Below are 22,645 nucleotides of genomic sequence, written 5' to 3'. Positions count from 1 at the left end.
TCATCGGTAAAGCAGATGCCAGACTGAGATTCATTGGAAGAATCCTAAGGAAATGCAATCTGAAAACAAAGGTAGTAGATTACAGTACACTTGTTTGCCCACTGCTTGAAAACTGCTCAGCAGTGTGGGATCCATACCAGATAGGGATAATAGAAGAGATAGAGAAGATCCAACGGAGAGCAGCGCACTTCGTTACAGGATCATTTAGTAATTGCGAAAGCATTACGGAGACGATAGATAAACTCCAGTGGAAGACTCTGCAGGAGAGATGCTCAGTAGCTCGGTACGGGCTTTTGTTGAAGTTTCGAGAACATACCTTCACCGAGGAGTCAAGCAGTATATTGCTCCCTCCTACGTATATCTCGCGAAGAGACCATGTGGATAAAATCAGAGACATTAGAGCCCATACATAGGCATACCGACAATCCTTCTTCCCACGAATAATACGAGACTGGAACTGAAGGGAGAACCGATAGAGGTACTCAAGGTACCCTCCGCCACACACCGTCAGGTAGCTTGCGGAGTATGGATGTAGATGTAGATGTAGATAATGTGTATAAATAAATACACTCCTGGAAATGGAAAAAAGAACACATTGACACCGGTGTGTCAGACCCACCATACTTGCTCCGGACACTGCGAGAGGGCTGTACAAGCAATGATCACACTCACGGCACAGCAGACACACCAGGAACCGCGGTGTTGGCCGTCGAATGGCGCTAGCTGCACAGCATTTGTGCACCGCCGCCGTCAGTGTCAGCCAGTTTGCCGTGGCATACGGAGCTCCATCGCAGTCTTTAACACTGGTAGCATGCCGCGACAGCGTGGACGTGAACCATATGTGCAGTTGGCGGACTTTGAGCGAGGGCGTATAGTGGGCATGCGGGAGGCCGGGTGGACGTACCGCCGAATTGCTCAACACGTGGGGCGTGAGGTCTCCACAGTACATCGATGTTGTCGCCAGTGGTCGGCGGAAGGTGCACGTGCCCGTCGACCTGGGACCGGACCGCAGTGACGCACGGATGCACGCCAAGACCGTAGGATCCTACGCAGTGCCGTAGGGGACCGCACCGCCACTTCCCAGCAAATTAGGGACACTGTTGCTCCTGGAGTATCGGCGAGGACCATTCGCAACCATCTCCATGAAGCTGGGCTACGGTCCCGCACACCGTTAGGCCGTCTTCCGCTCACGCCCCAACATCGTGCAGCCCGCCTCCAGTGGTGTCGCGACAGGCGTGAATGGAGGGACGAATGGAGACGTGTCATCTTCAGCGATGAGAGTCGCTTCTGCCTTGGTGCCAATGATGGTCGTATGCGTGTTTGGTGCCGTGCAGGTGAGCGCCACAATCAGGACTGCATACGACCGAGGCACACAGGGCCAACACCCGGCATCATGGTGTGGGGAGCGATCTCCTACACTGGCCGTACACCACTGGTGATCGTCGAGGGGACACTGAATAGTGCACGGTACATCCAAACCATCATCGAACCCATCGTTCTACCATTCCTAGACCGGCAAGGGAACTTGCTGTTCCAACAGGACAATGCACGTCCGCATGTATCCCGTGCCACCCAATGTGCTCTAGAAGGTGTAAGTCAACTACCCTGGCCAGCAAGATCTCCGGATCTTTCCCCCATTGAGCATGTTTGGGACTGGATGAAGCGTCGTCTCACACGGTCTGCACGTCCAGCACGAACGCTGGTCCAACTGAGGTGCCAGGTGGAAATGGCATGGCAAGCCATTCCACAGGACTACATCCAGCATCTCTACGATCGTCTCCATGGGAGAATAGCAGCCTGCATTGCTGCGAAAGGTGGATATACACTGTACTAGTGCCGACATTGTGCATGCTCTGTTGCCTGTGTCTATGTGCCTGTGGTTCTGTCAGTGTGATCATGTGATGTATCTGACCCCAGGAATGTGTCAATAAAGTTTCCCCTTCCTGGGACAATGAATTCACGGTGTTCTTATTTCAATTTCCAGGAGTGTATTTTGTACGTGAAGCAGTAATGTTGACAGTCACTACACATCATGAACATCATGTTTGTTACCCAAAACCTACTTCGATGATCCCAAGTTTTTTGACACCCACGCCATGACATTATCATATGACATGTTGCTCCACCTCCACCCGACGTGAGAATCCAACACCTCGCCGACATAGATCCTACCCACACTGATGGTCAGCCAGCTACAGTCAATGATAGCAAGTGTTGCAAGTGTTTGTCTAACGACTTTTCACTGCTACAAGACAGATATTGCAATACTTCTGTGTTTAATACACGCACAACAATGCAACCGTTGTCACATCAGAGCACTCATAAGGACTATGATACTGAACTCCCATCAACCACAGTGCCTTTAAGAAACCCTGAAAATAGTGCCACAACTGTTTATGTGGACACTAACCTCATAAGACTACATAACAAAGGGACAGCGACAATTGGCAGTTACGAACAATGGTGCTACCTGCCGCCCCCACCATTCTCAAGTGCATCTGGAATGATGATATACATTCAGCTAGTACTAATGCTAATCCCAAGTCCCCCTATCAACTGAGTGACTCTACCATTATTGAGATGTCAGGCACTAACAGCTAATTATAGACACCAACCACAGTGACGTAACAGATGCTGAACAATCAGTGACAACAAACAAATATCCAGGTCAGTTAATTTGGTAGTCTCAGAGACAGATAGTGCCAGTTAACAGTGATTTTGAACAGAATGCCATATTTTTGCAAATCACTTTTGCTCTCGTACATCACGTGGGTGACATCATGGCAGCCGTGCCGCATACCACATTAAACCTCGGGTGTGATGTCACAGCCCCGCCAGCCTCATCACTTCCCACACCCCAGCTCTCACCAGGATATGCTCATGCCTGTCGCATGCTGGTACGGATGCACGACATGACCATTTTACTACAACCAAACATCAGCAGCTACCAGGATGCCACAACATACACATCAACAGCACTACGACCACAAGATGGATATCAAAATTACAACCTGACTGCTACACCACCCACACTGACAACAAAGGGCATCAAATTCGAGCCAGACATCACACATACAGTGAACCCCATACCACATAGGCCGATTTATCCAGCCGACGATGATTACATGACACACCGCTGATCCTATGGGCAAACTGCACAGACCTCCCATGCCTCAATGGCTTCTGACCAACTATGACTTTACCCCACCTACTGTGACATGTGTTACAACCAAGAGGGGTGATGCCATTAACGCGGACTTACTTGCTACACCACCCGCACTGCACGCCACCTTTCATTACACTGACGCAACCACAGCAATCATGATGGCCATGACACGAGTAACGGAACAGTGTGCACAGTCGACACACAGACAAACACTGCCAGAAAACTATGATATCCAACAGAATTACATTTCTCCACAGTCTGCTGAAGCCTCTATACGCCACATGGATGATGGCACAGAGTTATCAGCCATGTCACGACATTTGCCACTCCACAGCTGTGATGTCACTGCCTGACCGGCCACGCCGCATGCCGAACCACAGCTCCAACCAGAATATCACACCACACCATGCTGACAGGTACAATAAACAGTGGCCATACCTCATCAGGCCACCACAATTGGTCCAAGCAATGGCATGCACAGCGACAACTCACTGGGACCAGCACGAAACAACCACTACCAGAACCACCCACTGTCTGTCGAACTCCAGCTGCTGCCCATTCACACAGACTCACCAAAAGTGTGGTTTGCTTTATGTGAACGTATAAGGAGGACAGCAGGGATCAAGGATGACCAGAGCAAGCTGTCAATACTTCTCAAACATCTAAGTGAACAAGCAGATCTCATCAGTGATCTACTGCTAAATACTCTGACTGTGCACAAGTATGAGATAGTGAAGTCTCAAATATTGCAATGATTATAACGCACACTGAGGCAAAAGCTGCACCTCACCATAAACGAGACGGTGTTGGGTGATGACACACCATCAGCATTATGGTGCGAACTTGTGAAACCGGAGAAATAATTTGTAATTTCTGAGTTAAGCACCTAAGAGTTGTTAGTGTTGGAATGTGGTACATTTACATCAACAGTGTTGAGAGCGCTTTCAACGATGATTACATATGTGTGAAAAAAAAAGCTGAATGTGTGTGTGTGTGTGTGTGTGTGTGTGTGTGTGTGTGGTTTTCATCCCTCTCCACTACACAAAGTATTTGCCTTGTCAACAAATGTTCTTAACATGGTAGCAGTTTGTGGTTGTTAACAGGTGTTATGAAAAATGAAAATTGTTAGCTAGCTGTGAACTAAAAGGAAGACTGTTGTTTGAAAAGTTTTCTTTCTGAAATTGACCTGTGTGTGATGGGGAAGACTAAGAGAACTGGAAGTGGTGAATGGAAATGCATCTGAAAATGAACAAATATTATACAATGGCTTCAAAAGCAGAAATGAGCATGGATAAGGATGACTCTTGGGAAGAAGAAATCTGAGCACAATGAAATACATATTTGGAGCAATATTGAACAAGCAACTAGAATTCTTGAGTGATAAGGACACTGCATTTAAGGTAATGAAAATGTTGGATGAATTATACTCCAAGGAATTGATGGCACTTCAAATTGTGTATAGAAACAAAATGGACAATCCAAGGTTAAAAGACTATAGTGACATGGTAACATTCTTCAGTAAGTTTAAAAAAAGTAAATAAATTAAAATTAGCAGGCATGAAATTGACAGAAAAAGAAAAGTGAAAATCCTTGTTGTGAACTTTGCCAAAATCTGTGATCTATATTGGGGATTTGATCAGTATTTTGCAACAAGGGCAAAGTGAGCAGCATAGTAGGGATAACAACAATTCATCACATGGTCAAAGTAAATGGGATGGTTCAAGAAATGGTTATCATCCAGAGTACAGAGAATGGAAATGGCATGAGCAGATTTGTAACAGGAGTACAACCCATGATGTTGAGTCAGATAACAATGTACAGTTTGATATGTTATTGAATAGTAGTTGCACATATTATGTTGTTAACAATGAAAAATATTTTTCTGAGTGCATACATTTAAAAGAGCCTGTGAAAGTAAAAATTTAGGGCAGTAAAGTTTTACAAGCTACAAAAATAGGAAATATAATACTTATTTTCCTTTTTGCGGTGACAGGATTCCAAGTGAAATGAAAAATATATTTTATGTCAGTGATGTAGACAGAAATTTGTTTGGCTGTGCTAAAGCAACAGAAAAATATCAAGTTGTACTGTAGGCAATATCTCAAAAGTTTTTGATAAAGATGATAACTTATGTACTTGTGACTGCTTAGTAAGAAGATGGGCTGTACAAAGTGACAGGTATAATTTACAAGGAAAGTATTAACATGAATAGTATTTTGCAGTATAGACAGTATGTCAGTAAAGAAAAAATGGTGTTGTAGCCTTAGACTTACAAATTTTAATGATTTGCTGTAGACCACAACAACAACACTGTATAAACTGTGTAAACAATTGTTAGCAGATGGATTGCCAATAAATTTAAAATTAGAATTTATGAGGTGTAAAGTCTGTACTGAAAATAAAGTGCACAATTTAGCTTGTGAAAATAATAGAAGCAAAGCAAAAGAACCATTATAAATTACTCAGACTGATTTGAATGGGCCACACTCAAGTCACGGTTTGCATGGGGATTGATATTTTCTCACTTTTATTGATGATTATATTGAAGCAGATAGTGTCTATGGTATCACATCAAAAAATCAAGTTTATGGCTGTTTTGTGGAATTTGTTAATGAAACAGAAAATTTAACTTGTAAAACAATTAAGAAATTATTGAGGTTTGTCAATGGGAAACAATATTTACATTTAGATTTTTATCAATTTATAAGGTTGGAAAGGCATCATTTTAAATGTCTGTCCGACCTATGTACATGAATTACATGGTGCAGCTGAAAGACATAACAGGTTAATTATGGATATGTCAGGACCTCTGTTAGCTGAAGCAAAAGTAGACAGAATATGCTGATCTAAAGTAGTTTGCATAGCTACATACCTCAAAACAGAATTTTAGCTAATACTATTGAAAGGAAAACTCATTATAAGATATTTTTTGGGAAGAAACTTAATGTTAAACATTTAAAGTTGTATGGAAGTAAGGTTTTGTATGTGTGCCAGAAGAACTGACAACATCAAAATGGGATCATAAAGCATACTTTGCAATTTTACCAGACTACAGCAAAGCTGAATACAGCATATTGATTAATAACAAAGTTAACATTGCCAGACATGTTGATATTGTGGAAGAAGATATCAGGTGTACTGATCTAAAGACTCTGAGTGATTCTGAGTGCAGAAGAATAGACAGTGAATCTGTAAATAAACAAATAAAAGAAAATGATATCAAACGAGCTTCAAACAATCATAAATTAAAACAAAAATGTCACTTGAGAAAGTGAACCAAAGCATGTAGAGCTCCTGATAGATTTAACGATTATGTCGTAACATCATTTATGCAAACTTTGGCATGACTGATGGAAATTCAAAAACTTTCTCTGTAAATGTTTTCCTTTTCTTTAAAACTGTACTGAAATTTTAATTTTGCATGTTACATTTGGTTAAAAAAGCCACACATATCGTTAAATACAAATAAATATTTCTAATTACCTTGTTGGCTTTGGTTGTGTGTGCTGTCACCTCTCTAGCCCTTGATCCTTCAGACAGTATTCTTTCAGCTAAATCATGGTGATAATCTGCTGATTTGTTCAGTAACTTGTTGTTTTGAATCCATTCACTCAGTGTAAAATGTAGTTGTTGACAGGGCAGTGTGGCCAAGGTATGATGCTTCGACATTCTGTCAAAAAAAAATTTATATATGAACTGAAGTAAAAGGAAGATTACATAATTATATACAACTGATGTTCACAGAGCAAACAAAAGGAAGGCTAAGCAAGGAAAATCAGGGATGAATAGACTGTAGTTAATCAAAAGTGAGTGTGTAATATCTCATACCTTCCTATGCTGCCCCCCCCCCCCCCCTTTTTCACCTCCCCAAAAGAGAAAAAAACTTCACATGCAGAATTATGTGCCCAAACCAAAAGTTATATCTTCAACAGAATGTTACACAGGACTATATCTATCAATATTTAATACAAGCAGCATATGACTTTCTGAAAAGTAATGTCATCACTACCATAAATTCTGCCATCCACTTAGCTTCCGTAATACACTTCCTATACTACTTTCCAGCCCCAATCTCATGTAGCCTGTCCTATTTGACAGATGAGTTGTGTTGGAGTAGAACTGACATTCCTTACTGATTATTTTGCAGGACACACTACACATCTGGGGCACGAATATTATTGAGCCCCTGATGTGTAAGCTGGCCTGTACAACTGGCATGTTGTATTGAATAGCATTGCCTGATTTATCAACCTGCCCCCTCCATCACTATCCATCTTCTTGCCCTTTCTCTGTTCACCTATGCTTATCTGGTGAAATACAATGTGGATGATTTTTGATATGGTATCATTGTTACATTTCCTGCATGCGATCAGTAACCATCGTATGTTCGATGCTGACATCAAGCTGACTGACAACGAGCTCCTGGACACGGGGAAGCAGCTACACTACCGGACTGTTGAAGGCTCTATCATCCATCACTTCACAAAAACAGTTAGGACACACACAATGTCAATACTACCGCTCTCACCCCCCACTTCTCTGCTGGTGGTATCCTCGCAATCAAAGCTACTTGCCTGCCCACTCCAGATCACGCACCATCACCTGTGCCATCCAACTCTAGTGATCTCTCCACCACCCCTAAAACCTTCAAAATTGCCACATAGGGATGTTTTGGCCACCCCACCAAGTGCCAGTGTGTTTTCATGAGTAAAACATGTACAGCACCTCCCAGAATCAACTCTACTGCTGACAACCCCACACCTGTCATCCCCATATAATGCTCTGGATTACTTCTCTGCCTCCATATTTCTCATCAACTCTGCACTCTATGCTTCTTTTTGGTATTGTTGGTGGTTAACTGATACCAAGTCCGAGCAATGTCTGACTGACCATGTGGTAAGTGGCTTCTGATAGTGTATCAACATAGTATGAATAAAGAGTATGCTTGTTTGTGTATGGATTTACATTCCATGTATAGTAGAGTGCTACAAGGTGAAGTTGTGATGGACAGTAATAATAGTCTTACGAGACTTTCAGTTAAATGTGTTGTGGACATTTGCCTGAACAGTAGCTTTCTGGGTTACTTCTATCAGAGCCAAAGTTCAGTTAAGTTGATTTCTGGCTGATTGACTTGCAGAAATATGAAATTACAGGCACATGTCAAAGGAATGACAGTCATATAAAGAAAAATGTGGTATCTAACCTTCAGAGATATTTTCTACATTCCTTGTCCCATATGAATGAGTATTTTCCTGGTGGACAGTAATACCAGGAAAGCTGTGAAGAAATTTCCTGATGCAGCAGCTACTGCTGAGAGTTACTGTAATTCAGGACATCTAAGATAAGAATTATCTGTGTTTCCAGCACTCATATAATACTGCAACTATGCCACACTGGTTTCACCATCCCGTCAGACTGCTCTGTGGTGATATTCTGAAAACAGTGGGCTACAGCATGGCTGCAACCACTGATCATTGTTATAGTCTTGATGAATAAATATTCTTGAACTGCATATCACACCAGACTAATTTGATGTTAATCTGCCTATGTGTGTAAGATTATCATACCCACTACCCTCTTTTCTTGATTTATTCAATGTTTCTTAATTGCTAGAGTTCTGAGGTAGGCTTAAATGAACAGATCACAATTGATTTGAATGCTAATGACAGTACACCCGAAAATCTCAATATGCATAATGTTAGTGACATCAGTTTTCTAGTCTGCATCCACACTTGAGTATGCTGAATAAATATTGCAGAGTTGTTGTAGAAAGTAAGAAAAGGAGTGACTAGGGTTTAACAAAGTGGCTTTATTTTTGCACTTAACAAGGCACAAATAACAGTAATTTTACAAATCCTAATTTTTTTCCTAGTTGAGAAGTAATAATATTTACAGTTGTAATATATATTTCACAACTAACAAGGTACAAAAAAATTTTGACCATATAATAACATTCCTCTAATATGTTTTCATAGTAATCATTGCACAAAGAATTGTGTTTCAAATACATGTAACATGTTTTATGTTTTTCCTGTGAGATCTAATAGAATAGAACAGTTGTAATGTTGTAGCTTATTTTACACTTCATCTCTTGTTTAGCATGTCACAAAAACATGTTATGATTGTGATGGCACAGCACATCTTTACACTCCATGGTTCAGCTGTTGTTTTTGCATATTTACCAACTGCAGTGTCATAGCACGTTATACAGTTCAGATGTTGTGTTGTACATTTCTACACTTTACATGAAAAAGTAGGTGAGCTTCATTTGTGTGGCCAACAGCAGGAAAAACTAAGCTAACAGTTCATTCACAAGCATAGTGTGTAAAAAAAGTCTATGGTATATACAGGGTATGCATTTCAAAACCCACATACGCAGTACATAATTCATGTACCCAGAGTGTGTAGTATATATAGCTACACATACACTGTAATAAATGGGTACTGTTCCACATATCAACACCTTTCACCTTTTAGGAGGCAAAGTCCTCAATGTATCCTATACTCAAAAAACAGCAGCATGTCAACATCAGTTAAGAGTTCCATTTTGAAACCTGTGTTTATGAGAATAGAGTCTGACAATATCCCTAGTGCAATGCAATAGATGACAGGAGCCAACATGTACAGGGTTCGGACAAAAATACGGAAACACCAAAATCACAACACATTACCACATTTTGGCATTCAAAACAGCTCCCAGTCATCTCAGAGTGGATAAATACATGTCCTATATGGCTTTCTAGGTAATTTTATACCATCCTTCCTGCAAAATGTTGACAAGCCGGCATAATGATGATGGAGCTGGATAGTGATAATGCAACCTTCTCCCCAAAGTAGACCACTAAAGTTCAATAAGTTCAAGCACCGTGACTGTGGTGATAAGGAGAGATGCAACAATTCAGCTTCATGCTCACAGAACCATCCTGGGTGATGTAAGCAGTATGAATAGTAGCCCTGTCGCCTTAGAATACAGTATCGCCATTGGGGAACAAACATTATGTGGTGCATGCCCACATATGCAGCCTCCATGCGTACAGAATTTATATTTGGCACCACTGGCTGGAAAGTACAGTAACAACTTTGCTTTTAAATTCCCAGTAAATTTGAGAATTAATTACAATCAAATTAGCTCCTTCACAGCTTGGCAAGCATAAGAACCCAGACATAACATTTCTTTCAGAGGGTTTAATAAGGTAAGACACAATTTCTTGTTCTGTGCACCTGCAGCTTAACCCTTTCGTAGTTGCAATTTTTGTAGCAACTCAGCAACAATAATTTTTTTGCTATCCTATTAGAATTGTGATCAACTAAGTGTATTTATTTTTTGATAATTTTATTGTTGTGATTTAGGATCAAAAACTATGGTGGTACTTATACCTCTACACACTATTGTAAGGTATTAAAACTATTGTGGTTAATGGATTTCCCACTTCCCTTTTGTGAGCTGTTATGTGTTGCCATTACGCATAAAAATAATAATAACCAGTGTTTCTGTTTTTATTTTATGTTCTTTTTTTACTTCATTAACAATATTAAAATTTACTTACCACAATGTGAAAACAATCCCAGAAACTTTATCACACAATAAAGGTATGAGCTGATACAGATCACAATAGCAGAAGCGAAACAATGTGTTCCGGCAACAGTTGATCCCACAACAAATAGAAAGTGATTGTTGTAGCAGTTTTCATACATCTGGTACAGTGTACTACCACAAGATGTCAGACATGGACAGAGGTGGTAAGATGTACTCCCAAAAGCTTTGGGATACCCCTAAGTTGGCGGTAAGTATGCTTCCCAAGGACCAAAAATGTTGCACTAATTCTGTGGTAAGTATACACTGAAGAGACAAAGAAACTGGTACACCTGCCTAATGTCGTGTAGGGCCTCTGTAAGCATGCAGAAGTGCTGCAACATGATGTGGCATGGACTCAACTAATGTCTGAAATGCTGGAGGGAACTGACACCATGAATCCTGCAGGGCTGTCCACAAATCTGTACAAGTACGAGAGGGTGGAGATCTCTTCTGAACAGCACGTTGCAAGGCATCCCGTATATGCTCAATAATGTTCATGTCTGGGGAGTTTGGTGGCCAGCAGAAGTGTTTAAACTCAGATGAGTGTTTCTGGAGCCACTCTGTAGAAATTTTGGACGTGTGGGGTGTCGCACAGTCCTGCCGGAATTTCTGAAGTCCATCGGAATACACAATGGACATGAATGGATGCAGGTTATCAGACAGGATGCTTACGTACGTGTCACCTGTCAGAGTCATATCTAGATGTTTCAGGGGTCCCATATCACTCCAACTGCACACGCCCCATGTCATTACAGAGCCTCAACCAGCTTGAACAATCCCCTGCTGACATATAGGGTCCACAGATTCATGAGGTTGTTTCCATACCTGTACACGTCCATCATCTCAATACAATTTTAAATGAGACTTGTCCGACCAGGCAACATGTTTCTAGTCATCAAGAGTCGAATGTCAGTGTTGATAAACCAGGCAGTGCATAAAGCTTTGTGTTGTGATGTCATCAAGGGTACACGAGTGGGCCTTTGACTCTGAAAGCCCATATTAATGATGTGTCATTGAATGGTTCATGCACTGACACTTGTTGATGGCCCAGCATTGAAATCTGCAGCAATTTTTGGAAGAGTTGTTGAATGGTTCCCTTCAGTCATCATTGGTCCCATTCTGGCAGGATCTTTTTCCAGACACAGCAATGTCAAAGATTTGATGTTTTAGCGGATTCCTGATATTCACAGTACACTCGTGAAATGGTCATATGGGAAAATCCCCACTTTGTCACTACCTCGGAGATGCTGTGTCCCATCGCTCGTGTGCTGACTATAACCCCACATTCAAACTCCCTTAAATCTTGATAATCTGCCATTGTAACAACTGTACCAGACACTTTTTGTCTTATATAGGCATTGCTGATCTCAGCACCATACTCTGTCTGATTACATATCCTTTTATTTGAATACACATTCCTATACCAGTTCCTTTGGCACTTTAGTATACTTCCCTAGCCCCTTTCAGGAACTACTTTGATGGTAACCATACTTCCCAAGAACCATTAAAATACTGTTGTTTGGTAGGGTATATACCTCCCACAGTCCTGAAGGCTATATTTCACAACAAAGAGAAACTACAGTTGGTGCAGCAGACAACCACTAGATGCCAGAAGTTTACAGAAGTGGTAACAAATGTTCCCTTAAATGCTGTAAGGAAATACTTTTAGTGGGAAGTATATCTCTCACAGCCCTTGAAAGGGTTAAGCTGTCCAACAGATGGATGTATGCACAGTATGAAAGTAGGAAGAGGTATGACTCAAGGCAGTGTTCTTGTAAAAGGAATGGAATTTCCATTCTCAATTCATTTAGTAGCCACATGGTTCAGTCCATTAAGAAAGGTGATAATAATATGGGTAATAGCTTGAATAAATACAATGAAAATACTCCAGTTTGTGTACACTGACAGCTTCTGTGAAGGTTAAAATTATAATCTTGCTACAGCCAAGGTCATGCACCACTACTGAGCACATGATAGCTACAGCATCCAATTTCACGTGCAGTGCCCAATGACATGGAACAATACCTTCATTATTCAGTGTAACAGTTTTGACCACACTTGGTGCATTTAACTGATATTAACCTCTGCAATAAACAATTATAAAACCAAATGGTCACAAAAGATCAGTTTTATAATAACTGTCAATAATAAACTTGAAGCAATTTGTTGTCATTTAGAATCACAAATTGAACTTAACACAATATCACAAGGGTTCGGTCACAATCTCTATGCAGTGTCACGTCACAACAGGACTCTGGCAGTGTCATCACACAGTGGGATGAGTGAGTCAAGTGTTTATTATACTTGTGTGTGTACAGAAGACATGGGATCTACACATTGGAACTTGTAAGTTCATTAGTCAAACCAGTGAAACTGGGTGATGTATCACCGTTTCGTAGGAAGCACCATTTGGCTGGTCGTTGTGGCTGAGCGATTCTAGGTGCTTCAGTCCAGAACCGTGCTGCTGCTACGGTCGCAGGTTCGAATCCTGCCTCGGGCATGGATGTGTGTGATGTCTTTAGATTAGTTAGGTTTCAGTAGTTCTGAGTCTAGGGGACTGATGACCTCAGATGTTAAGTTCCATAGTGCTCAGAGCCATTTGAACTATTTGAAGCACCATTTGCAGCAAGTAAGGTGTTATCAACAGATCCTGCTAGGGCTTAGTGCACCATGTGCATAGTTGGTATTGGTAGAATGTTTTATGTGCCACCATTATGGCCATAGTGATGGGCAGTGTACTGAATCTAGGTGGTTCACAAAAATGTGTAGAATGTAAGGTAATTGTAGATCTGAGGGTATGTGCTGTTGTAGGTGGATACTGTGTTGTACTTATTTGTGAATACAAGTTAAAGGTTTCACAATGGCAGATGCAGGAACATGATGTTTGCAGGTGAGAGGTATTGCAGGTGTTACTGGAGAAGGTAGTGCCGTTACCAGCAGATAAAACAGAGTTATTTGGGAAAATGGCAATTAAAGATGAGCAGCTAACATCAGTCCAACTGTCTGAGTCCCAAGTAGATCCAGCGGCCGCCAGTTTAATCACTCTGTTTTCTAGTACGTCAACTGAAGATGTGGTGACTTTCTTGCAGCACCCGTAAACATCAGCAGGGATGGGTGAATGGTTCCAGAATCAGTTATTATAAGTGACAAACTTATGAATGGTTGGGAGGGCACAAACTTTTGTTTGGTGTACTGAGGCACTGAAAAACATGTAGACATTTGAGTAATTGGAGAAAGGCCTCCTGTAACATTACAGGAAACGAAACAGCATGAGATTTTTTTTGTGAGCAATTGAAGAGGATCACTAAAAGACATGGAAACGGCAGAAGATAAGTATAATTAATGCACAAACATATGAGTTGAGGGAGGTTGGCGAGGCAAATAAGGCTACACTGCAGGAAGCCAAGCATTGGACGCTGAGGTGGCTGTCACCCAAAATGTTGAGACAAGCTCAGACAGGGATCCTGAAAGTTCAATATTCTGCTGTCAGATCGTCAACAGAATTTAAAGAGACTGATGTGGCAAATAGGGTACAACATAAGTGTGGAGTGTGCTGTACTAATGCAAAATGCTACAGGTGTGGACAAACGGGTCATGTTGAGAGACAGCACTGCCAGCCTCAGTTAGATGGAAAGGGCATATGCCAGAAATGGAATGATGGAAGCAATAATAAGAGGTATACAAGAAGGATAAGGTTTCTAGAATGAAATTTTCACTCAACAGCGGAGTGTGCGCTGATATGAGATTTCCTGCCAGATTAAAACTGTTTGCCACGGAAGGCAAAGGTCCCGAGTTTCAGTCTCGGCCCGGCACACAGTTTTAATCTGGCAGGAAGTTTCATATCAGCGCACACTCTGCTGTAGAGTGAAAATTTCATTCTAGAAACAACCCCCAGGCTGTGGCTAAGCCATGTCTCCACAGTATCCTTTCTTCCAGGAGTACTAGTTCTGCAAGGTTCGCAGGAGAGCTTCTGTGAAGTTTGGAAGGTAGGAGGCGAGGTACTGGTGGAATTAAGGCTGTGAGGACGGGGTGTGAGTCGTGCTTGGGTAGCTCAGTTGGTAGAGCACTTGCCCGCGGAAGGCAAAGGTCCCGAGTTTGAGTCTCGGTCCAGCACACAGTTTTAATGTGGCAGGAAGTTTCAAGATGGATAAGAACAATTGTTAAATGCAAAAGGGTACCCCAAGTCTGTCAAGTGGCATCCCTATTAAATTTTGATGCAAGGGATATACATGCATAGGTGGAGTGTGCCACAATAGTCATTAGGAGGGGCAGAACACATAGGTTTTTGTTTGACAAAGGGGCATGTGTGTCAGTGGCAAATAGGGACCTTGTGGGTCAGAAGCGATTAAGCTCACCATGCTACAGATTGCATGCAGTGGGTGACAGGGATATAAAGTCATTAACGTCAGTAGGATTAAGTTTTCAGGTTCGGACAGTTCAGTCTGAATAATGTATGGAAGTAGTGTCTCATGTAAGCAAAGGTTATTATGTGAGCCTGAGGTTAGACATTTTGTATGAACATCATGCCAAAATTGACCTTTGGTGATGTGTGATGGAAGCGTATGGGAAAACATTCCAGTTAGGGGAAGCTGCCATCTGTGAGGTACTGTTGCACAGTTGTCTACCTTAAGGGACAAACCAGTTAAACAGCATACAAAAAGACTAATGCTTGATTCAGATGATATTGTGCCTGAGATGACCAGAAAGAATGTAGAACCAGAGTGTCCCGTTGATATATTTTATGTAATAGAGCCATGAACACAGAATGATGTAATTGATATGTCAAGTTGTTATTTCACGAGGAGCAATCTACAAATAAAGGAAAGATATGGTGAGATAATGGGACCCATGAATCCAGATCATGTTGGTGTCAATGAAGTAGGGCTAATAAAGAGACTGTTGTTAGTAAATTTGGACATCCTGTAGGACCAGGTGGAGTGGAACACATTGGGTGTAAGCCACAGTCTGCCACAGGCCACCACTAAAACTGCATTTTGTAAGAAGGTGGTGCATCTATATGGAACAGGAATGATAGAAATGGAAAATTTAATAATTTAGTTTGAGGACTTGTTTTATCCCCAGGGTCCATTGTCAGCAAAGGGAATGATGCAACACCCATACCAATGAGAAATGAAGCACCTTTGTATTATAAACCATATTGTAGAGCTTACTCCATAACCAAAATAATGGAAACCCTCAATAACTTGGGACAGTGCCAATATTTCTCTGTCATGGATTTAAGGAGCGGGTACTCTAGTTAGAGGTGCTTTCAGAAGATCAACCTTAGACAGTGTTCTCAGTTCCCTAGGGTCATTATCAATACCAAAGAAAGTCTCTTGGATTAAAGAATGCACCAGCAGAATTTCAGTGGTTGCTGGTTGGGGTACTAAGGAGGTTAAAACCTTGGCATTGTTTGGTGTACCTCGGTAATATCATTGAAATTTTGAGGGATGTAGAGGAACATATGCAATGACTGAGAAAGTTTTTTAAAAGGATGAGGGCCACACATCTGTCACTGAGCATGGAGAAGTGTCATTTCACTTTACAGAAAGTCACTTACTTGGGGTGTATAATTAGTAAGAGAGGGGTAAAGACAGTCTCAAGATCAATGCAAGTAATATAGGATATTTCATTTCCCAGGCTGAGCAAACATCTATATCCATTTTGTGAGACTCACAGGTTACTATAAGAAATTTGTGAAAGGGTTTGGAGATGTGACATTATCACTCATGCAACTATTATAAAAGGTCGATAAGTTCAGGTGGCAGTAGGAATGTCAATCCACATTTGAGGGATTGGAGAAAGCTTTCATGTCATACCCAGTTTTGATTTTCCCACATTATCTGAAGGGTTTTGTGATGGCTTGTGACTGGTCCAGTCTGGTGATGGGGTGTGTTTTGAGCCAGGAGATGAATGGTGAAGAACATCCTATGGCTTATGCTTCACAGCAACTCAATAAGGCAGCGCTGTTCTACCACAGAAATTCTCTATTTGATATACTGATTTACATATTTCTGGTGCTACTTCTATGGGGAAATATTCAAGGTATTAACCAATCATATAGTTCCAAATGGTTATAAGGTCTGAAGGACACTTCTAGCATGCTGACAAGGTGGGTATTAAAACACAGTGAGATTGATTATGAAATGGTGCATAAACCAGGAAAGAAGCATAGAAACACCGATGTGCCAAGTAGAAAGGTAGTGGTAGTACAGGCACTGGGACACAGCCTTGCTGAATGACAAACAGTGCAAACTACGGACCCCAGCTGCAAGCTGCACATTACACAGCCACAGCTCAGCATGTGTGACAGACTGTTACATAAGCCCATTAGGTTGGGGCTGCATGTGGTAGTGCAGACTAAGCTCAAGGGGAAATACTGAAAGAAACACATGATCGCATGCTATCTGAGTGCAGGGGATGTTGAGCAACAAACTGGAGGGTAGCAGAGAGGTACTGGTGGAAGTGGAGGAAGCAAGATATAGATCAACACATAGTGTATTTTAAAAAAAAGTGTTGAATACTTCGTATTTGTTGCTACAACTGCACAACTGCAAGAAAGATAGGCAATACATGAATGAGAAAGTCCAGATTATGTGCCCCAGTTAATCTTTGTGGTAGCACATATGGTGAAGCACAAGTGAATAGAGGATCTGCGGCACACTTCTGCAACAGCCATTGACAGAACTGCTGTCTGCCATGATGATCCCATGGCCTTAGGGCCCAGGCGTAATGTAGATGATTTGTGTGCAGCAATTGTGTATGAAGTACCCCCCAGAAACGAGAGTGAGACACATCTTCTACTGCCAATAATCATCACACATTGCTCCTAGGAGTTTCTTCCGCAGAATGTAGCACAGCACATGCTCCTCCATGTCAAGTGTGTAGACTGAGGGGGTCTTCCACTGTTAGTTTTCCAAGGTACTAGGGTACCTCAGAGATGGGAAAAGCCTGACGAACAGCTTATTAGAGGGTACTCTGTGCTGTGTATGTTTTTCAGCTTAGAGGACATTGGCTCGCAGGCTACATCTTCTTGTCAAACCTTAGCAGAATATCATATCTGCCATTTCACTTTGCAAGTAGTGGGCTTCAATTGCTAACAAGTGGTGGAAGAGAGAAAACATAAACATACCACACCATTTGTATGTACAAACAGCACAGTAACAGTAAACTCATAAGTGCATCTGCATTTGGAAGAAGGTAAAACACCATGATACATACGCGTGGTTGACAGTGCTGTACAATAAGGCACACAAGCACAATGAAAACTAACGTAGCCTCCGACGTAACTCAAGCCCCACAACTGACTGCAGAGCACCTAATGGTAGGTAGAGTCCTGTGAATAAGACATCATAATACCATGCCAACATATTTGGTGGAGTGCCAATGCAACGACTGTGCCAATATAAGCAACCAAGCATCATGCAGTGCTTCCTATAAACATGTGTTTACTTCAGAAAGTATGCGTCTCTGGGCCCATGTTTATTGGAATTATGTTTCTTGTCTTGATGAGCACTATCACCTCTGAAAGTATTCGACACTTTATGAGGAGTTGTGTAAAGTGTGCACAATGAGCAAACACGAACCATAGGCAAGTACCATTCCCTAAGGTCACCAGGAGCAACAGGCTCATTTGAAATGAGGGGGAGGGGGGTGGATATTTTAGGTCCATTTAACTGGACTCCAGTGGGAAACAATTTTGTTTTAATGATTATTGATCATTTCTCTTTATACTTGGAAATGATCGCATACCAAGTTAACAAGCCACTGTGCTGGTGCAAGCCATGATCAACAACTGAATACTCAGGTTTGGTGTGCCTGAAACAGTGATCACAGACCAAGATACAAATTTCATGTTGAACCTGGTGAAATAACTGTGTCAGTTGCTAATTGTATGAAAATTAAGAACTAGTTCTTTGCACCTACAGACTGATGGTAGAGTGGAATACATGCACTGAGCTACAGGTAGAATGTTGAATTACTATGTTAACTCTCATCATAATGACTGGGATATATACCTGTCATTTGTCATGACAGCTTACATCTTGAAAGTTCACTCTAGTACTGGGCTATCGCAGTATGAGATGGTGTACGGGAGAGAGAGATGTCATTACCATTTAATACAGTTAGATCAAAAGCTGGCAAGGATGAAGAGTCAGTTCGATAATTTTACCAAAACATTGAGAGAGGTATGAAGGTACGTGCAGAAGCAAACACGAAAGCCCTGGAATGACAAGAGGCAGCAGTGGAGCCCATGAGGAGATTACCACATTATAAGGTAGGCCAGTGCATAATTTTGTCAAGAGTTTGTCAAAAAGTACAAAGGACCATACCAAGAGATAGGGACTATGTCACCAGTCAACATCAAGCTCCAGTTGCCCATGATAATAATGCATGTCGGATGAGTTCAATCATTCCTAGGTGCTTGGGATTCATTTCCGTCAATCTCAAAAACCACACATGGGAAGGAGTGAGGAAAAGTGAGCAAAGGAGAAAGCATGAGGATGTTGCACAGCCTATATGATAGGTACCTATATGATAGGGGGTAAGGTGTGGGATGCGTCACCAATAGCCTCTCCCACACAAATGTCAACCTCACCGGCACGTGGTATCCCCTGCTACGCTAACGAGGCTCTGGCGACCGAGTTTCTCCCGGGATAAGGAGAACCCTCTACTAAGTCAACGACCTTCTAGAGGGCGGATGAGCTGGTAGAGCAAGGGCACCCTCTTGTCCTTGGAGCGAGAAATCACTCCTAAAGACGGAAGAATCACCAAGGGTGGTCAACGGCATAGGATGCTGAAGGCAACGGGAAACCACAGCATTAAAGATCCGATGGATATCCCCAGGAAAACTCATCATGGCAGAGTTCAATGTCAAATTATCCGGAGTTTCAACTCCCCCACTCGGATCTCCGGGGGGGAGAGCCTTGAACAATGCCACAAGTAAATACAAAAATAATGCAACAATAGCAACTTGGAATGTAAGATCATTATACCAACCAGGCAAAGTAAATAATGTTATACAAGAAATGAAACGTCTAAAAATTAATATTTTGGGTGTAAGTGAAACAAGATGGCCTGACTCAGGAGAAATGACCATTGACAACATGAAAGTATATTACTCGGGAAATTCTGATAGCCAGCACAGGAATGGGGTAGGAATAATTTTAGATGAGTATGCTAGTAAATCTGTCAAAAGCATTTTACCAATCTCAGATAGAGTAATCAGTCTACATTTACAAACGAAACAAACAAATATTAATTTAATCCAAATCTATGCTCCAACAGCCGACAAAGAACAAGAAGAAATAGGAAAATTTTATGAAGAATTAACACAAGCAATAGGAACCTCAAAAAGCAGAGACATTATTATCATCATGGGAGATTTTAATGCCAAAATAGGTGAAGGAAGTGAAGGTGATCTTATTGGACCTTTTGGTTTAGGAACAAGAAATGAAAGAGGAGATTTGCTGTCACAATTTTGCCAGGAAAACAATCTGTCTATTACAAACACATTTTTTAAACTCCCTAAACGAAGACTTTATACTTGGAAATCACCAAGAGACTGTAATGAAGAAGTTTGCAGAAATCAAATTGATTTCATACTTATAAACAAGAGGTACAAAAATTCTATTCATGGTGTGAAAACATATCCGGGAGCTGATATATTTTCTGATCATAACCTTTTAGTAGCAAAGTTCCATGTGAAACTGAAAGCCATACAAAAGAAACAAAAGAAGGACTATATAAATACAACTATTCTAAGAGATCCCTTGACTAAACAAAAGACTTCTGAAGAGATTAATAAGGAATTAGTTAGGATAAAGAATAATCAAACAGAAGATATTGATGGCAAATGGGAACTTATAAAAGACACATTAAATAATGCATGTAAAAACATAATGGTGACCAAACACGACAACATGAAAAAGAAGTGGATGACAGAGAAGATATTACAATTGATGGAACAAAGAAGAATACTTAAAAATAGAGATGAAAGTGAGTATAAAAGATTACATGCAGAAATACGAAAAGAAACACGGCGAGCAAAAGAAGAATGGTACAAGGAACAATGCTCTGAAATTGAGAGTTATGAAACAAGACATGATAGTTTCAACTTACACAAAAAAGTTAAAGATTTAGCTGGACTTAATAAAAAGAAAAGTACAAGTTTATTGTTAGATAAAAATGACAAAATAATTCCTGATGTTAAAGGTAAACTGGACAGGTGGACAGAATATGTCAAAGAACTATTTGAAGACACAAGAAAAGATCAAACATTTTATGATAACATGATTGGAGAACGAGGACCAAGCATATCGAAAGAAGAAATATTACATGTTATCAACAAATCGAAGACAGGAAAAGCCCCTGGACCGGATAAGATACCAAATGACATCCTGAAACTCATAGGAATAGACCATATAGATATATTTGTACAATTGTTTAATGATATTTATAATTCGGGAATTATTCCTAGGGATTGGTTGACATCTACCTTTGTTACATTACCCAAAAAGGCTAATGCCAAAACTTGTAATGATCACCGTACAATAAGCTTAATGAGTCACACCTTAAAGATATTTCTAAAAGTTATACACCAACGAATATACAAAAAAGTAGAAGAAGGTATAAGTGAAACACAATTCGGTTTTAGAAGTTCCCTCGGTACAAGAGAAGCATTGTTTGCTTTTAACATATTAGCGCAACGATGTATGGAGGTTAACCAGCCACTATATGTGTGCTTTCTGGATTATAATAAAGCATTTGACAAAGTTCGTCATGATCATCTCATAGAATTGTTAGAAAAGAAAACACTTGATAAGAAAGACATCCGCATTATATACAACCTCTACTACAATCAAACCGCAACCGTGAAGGTAGAAAATGAATTATCGAATGATATAGAAATAAAGAGGGGTGTGAGACAAGGTTGCGTTCTCTCACCCTTATTGTTTAATATGTATTCAGAAGACATAATCCAGGCAGCTCTATCAGATGAAATAGCTGGCATTAAAGTGAATGGGCTAAACATTAACAATGTTAGGTTTGCTGATGACACTGTACTACTAGCTGGAAACCTCAAAGATCTACAATTACTTCTTGACAAAGTCGCAGAAAAAAGTGAAGAATTTGGCTTGACTCTCAACGTAAGCAAGACTAAGTTCATGGTGATATCTAAAACACACCAACAAGAAAATCTTACAAGCAATAGGGAAAGAGTCGATCAAGTACGTAAATTTAAATATCTCGGAACAATTGTAAATGAGGAGATTGAAAGCTCAGAAGAAATTAAATCGAGAATAGGACAGGCCAGAAGTATCTTTAATAAGATGAAAAATGCATTCTGTTCGAGAGACATTTGTTTAAACACAAAAATGAGGTTGCTAAGATGCTATGTATTCTCAAAATTATTATACGGAATGGAAGCGTGGACATTGAAAAAGAAGGACATGAACAGTTTAGAAGCTTTTGAACTGTGGGCATATAGAAGAATACTTAGAATTAGTTGGGTGTCGAGGATTACTAATCAAGATGTCCTAAGAAGAATGGGAAAGGAAAAAGAATTAATTAAAACTATTAAAGTAAGGAAGCTACAATATTTAGGCCATGTTATTAGGGGAGTAAATTACAAAATATTGCGAATAATACTAGAAGGGAAAATTTGTGGGAAGAGAATGAGGGGTAGAAGACGGACATCCTGGATTGACAATCTAAAAAATTGGTACAACTGTTCAACGTCAGAACTCCTTAGATCGGCCAAATCAAGATCAGAAATTGCCATGATGACAGCCAACCTTCTTAGAGGAGACGGCACATGAAGAAGAAAGAATATTCATTGATTGAGAACATGAGAAGAAATGTTGTCTGCATTTTATAATACCTGTTAATGTAATCACAGA

The 22,645-nt window shown here is 40.7% G+C and overlaps 1 protein-coding gene across 6 annotated transcripts in view; it reads right to left on the bottom strand.

Annotated features, from left to right (window-relative positions):
* LOC126250644 (tektin-1) overlaps window positions 1–22,645 on the bottom strand; it is a 215,978-nt gene that overhangs the window by 168,183 nt on the left and 25,150 nt on the right. For 3 of the 6 annotated variants that reach the window (XM_049951580.1, XM_049951578.1, XM_049951577.1), the window contains exon 2: window positions 6,650–6,836. In XM_049951580.1, the coding sequence (XP_049807537.1) occupies window positions 6,650–6,835 (186 nt within the window). In that variant the 5' untranslated portion in view covers window position 6,836. Of the gene's footprint in view, window positions 1–6,649; window positions 6,837–8,369; window positions 8,438–10,713; window positions 12,387–22,645 lie in introns of those variants that run through there. The other 3 variants (XM_049951581.1, XM_049951576.1, XM_049951579.1) reach the window with 3 other exon arrangements.

This window comes from Schistocerca nitens, chromosome 1 (genome assembly GCF_023898315.1).
Source record: "Schistocerca nitens isolate TAMUIC-IGC-003100 chromosome 1, iqSchNite1.1, whole genome shotgun sequence".
NCBI lineage: Eukaryota > Metazoa > Arthropoda > Insecta > Orthoptera > Acrididae > Schistocerca > Schistocerca nitens.
The sequence above is the reverse complement of the archived record's forward strand: the minus strand, read 5'-3'. Positions and strand labels throughout refer to the sequence as shown.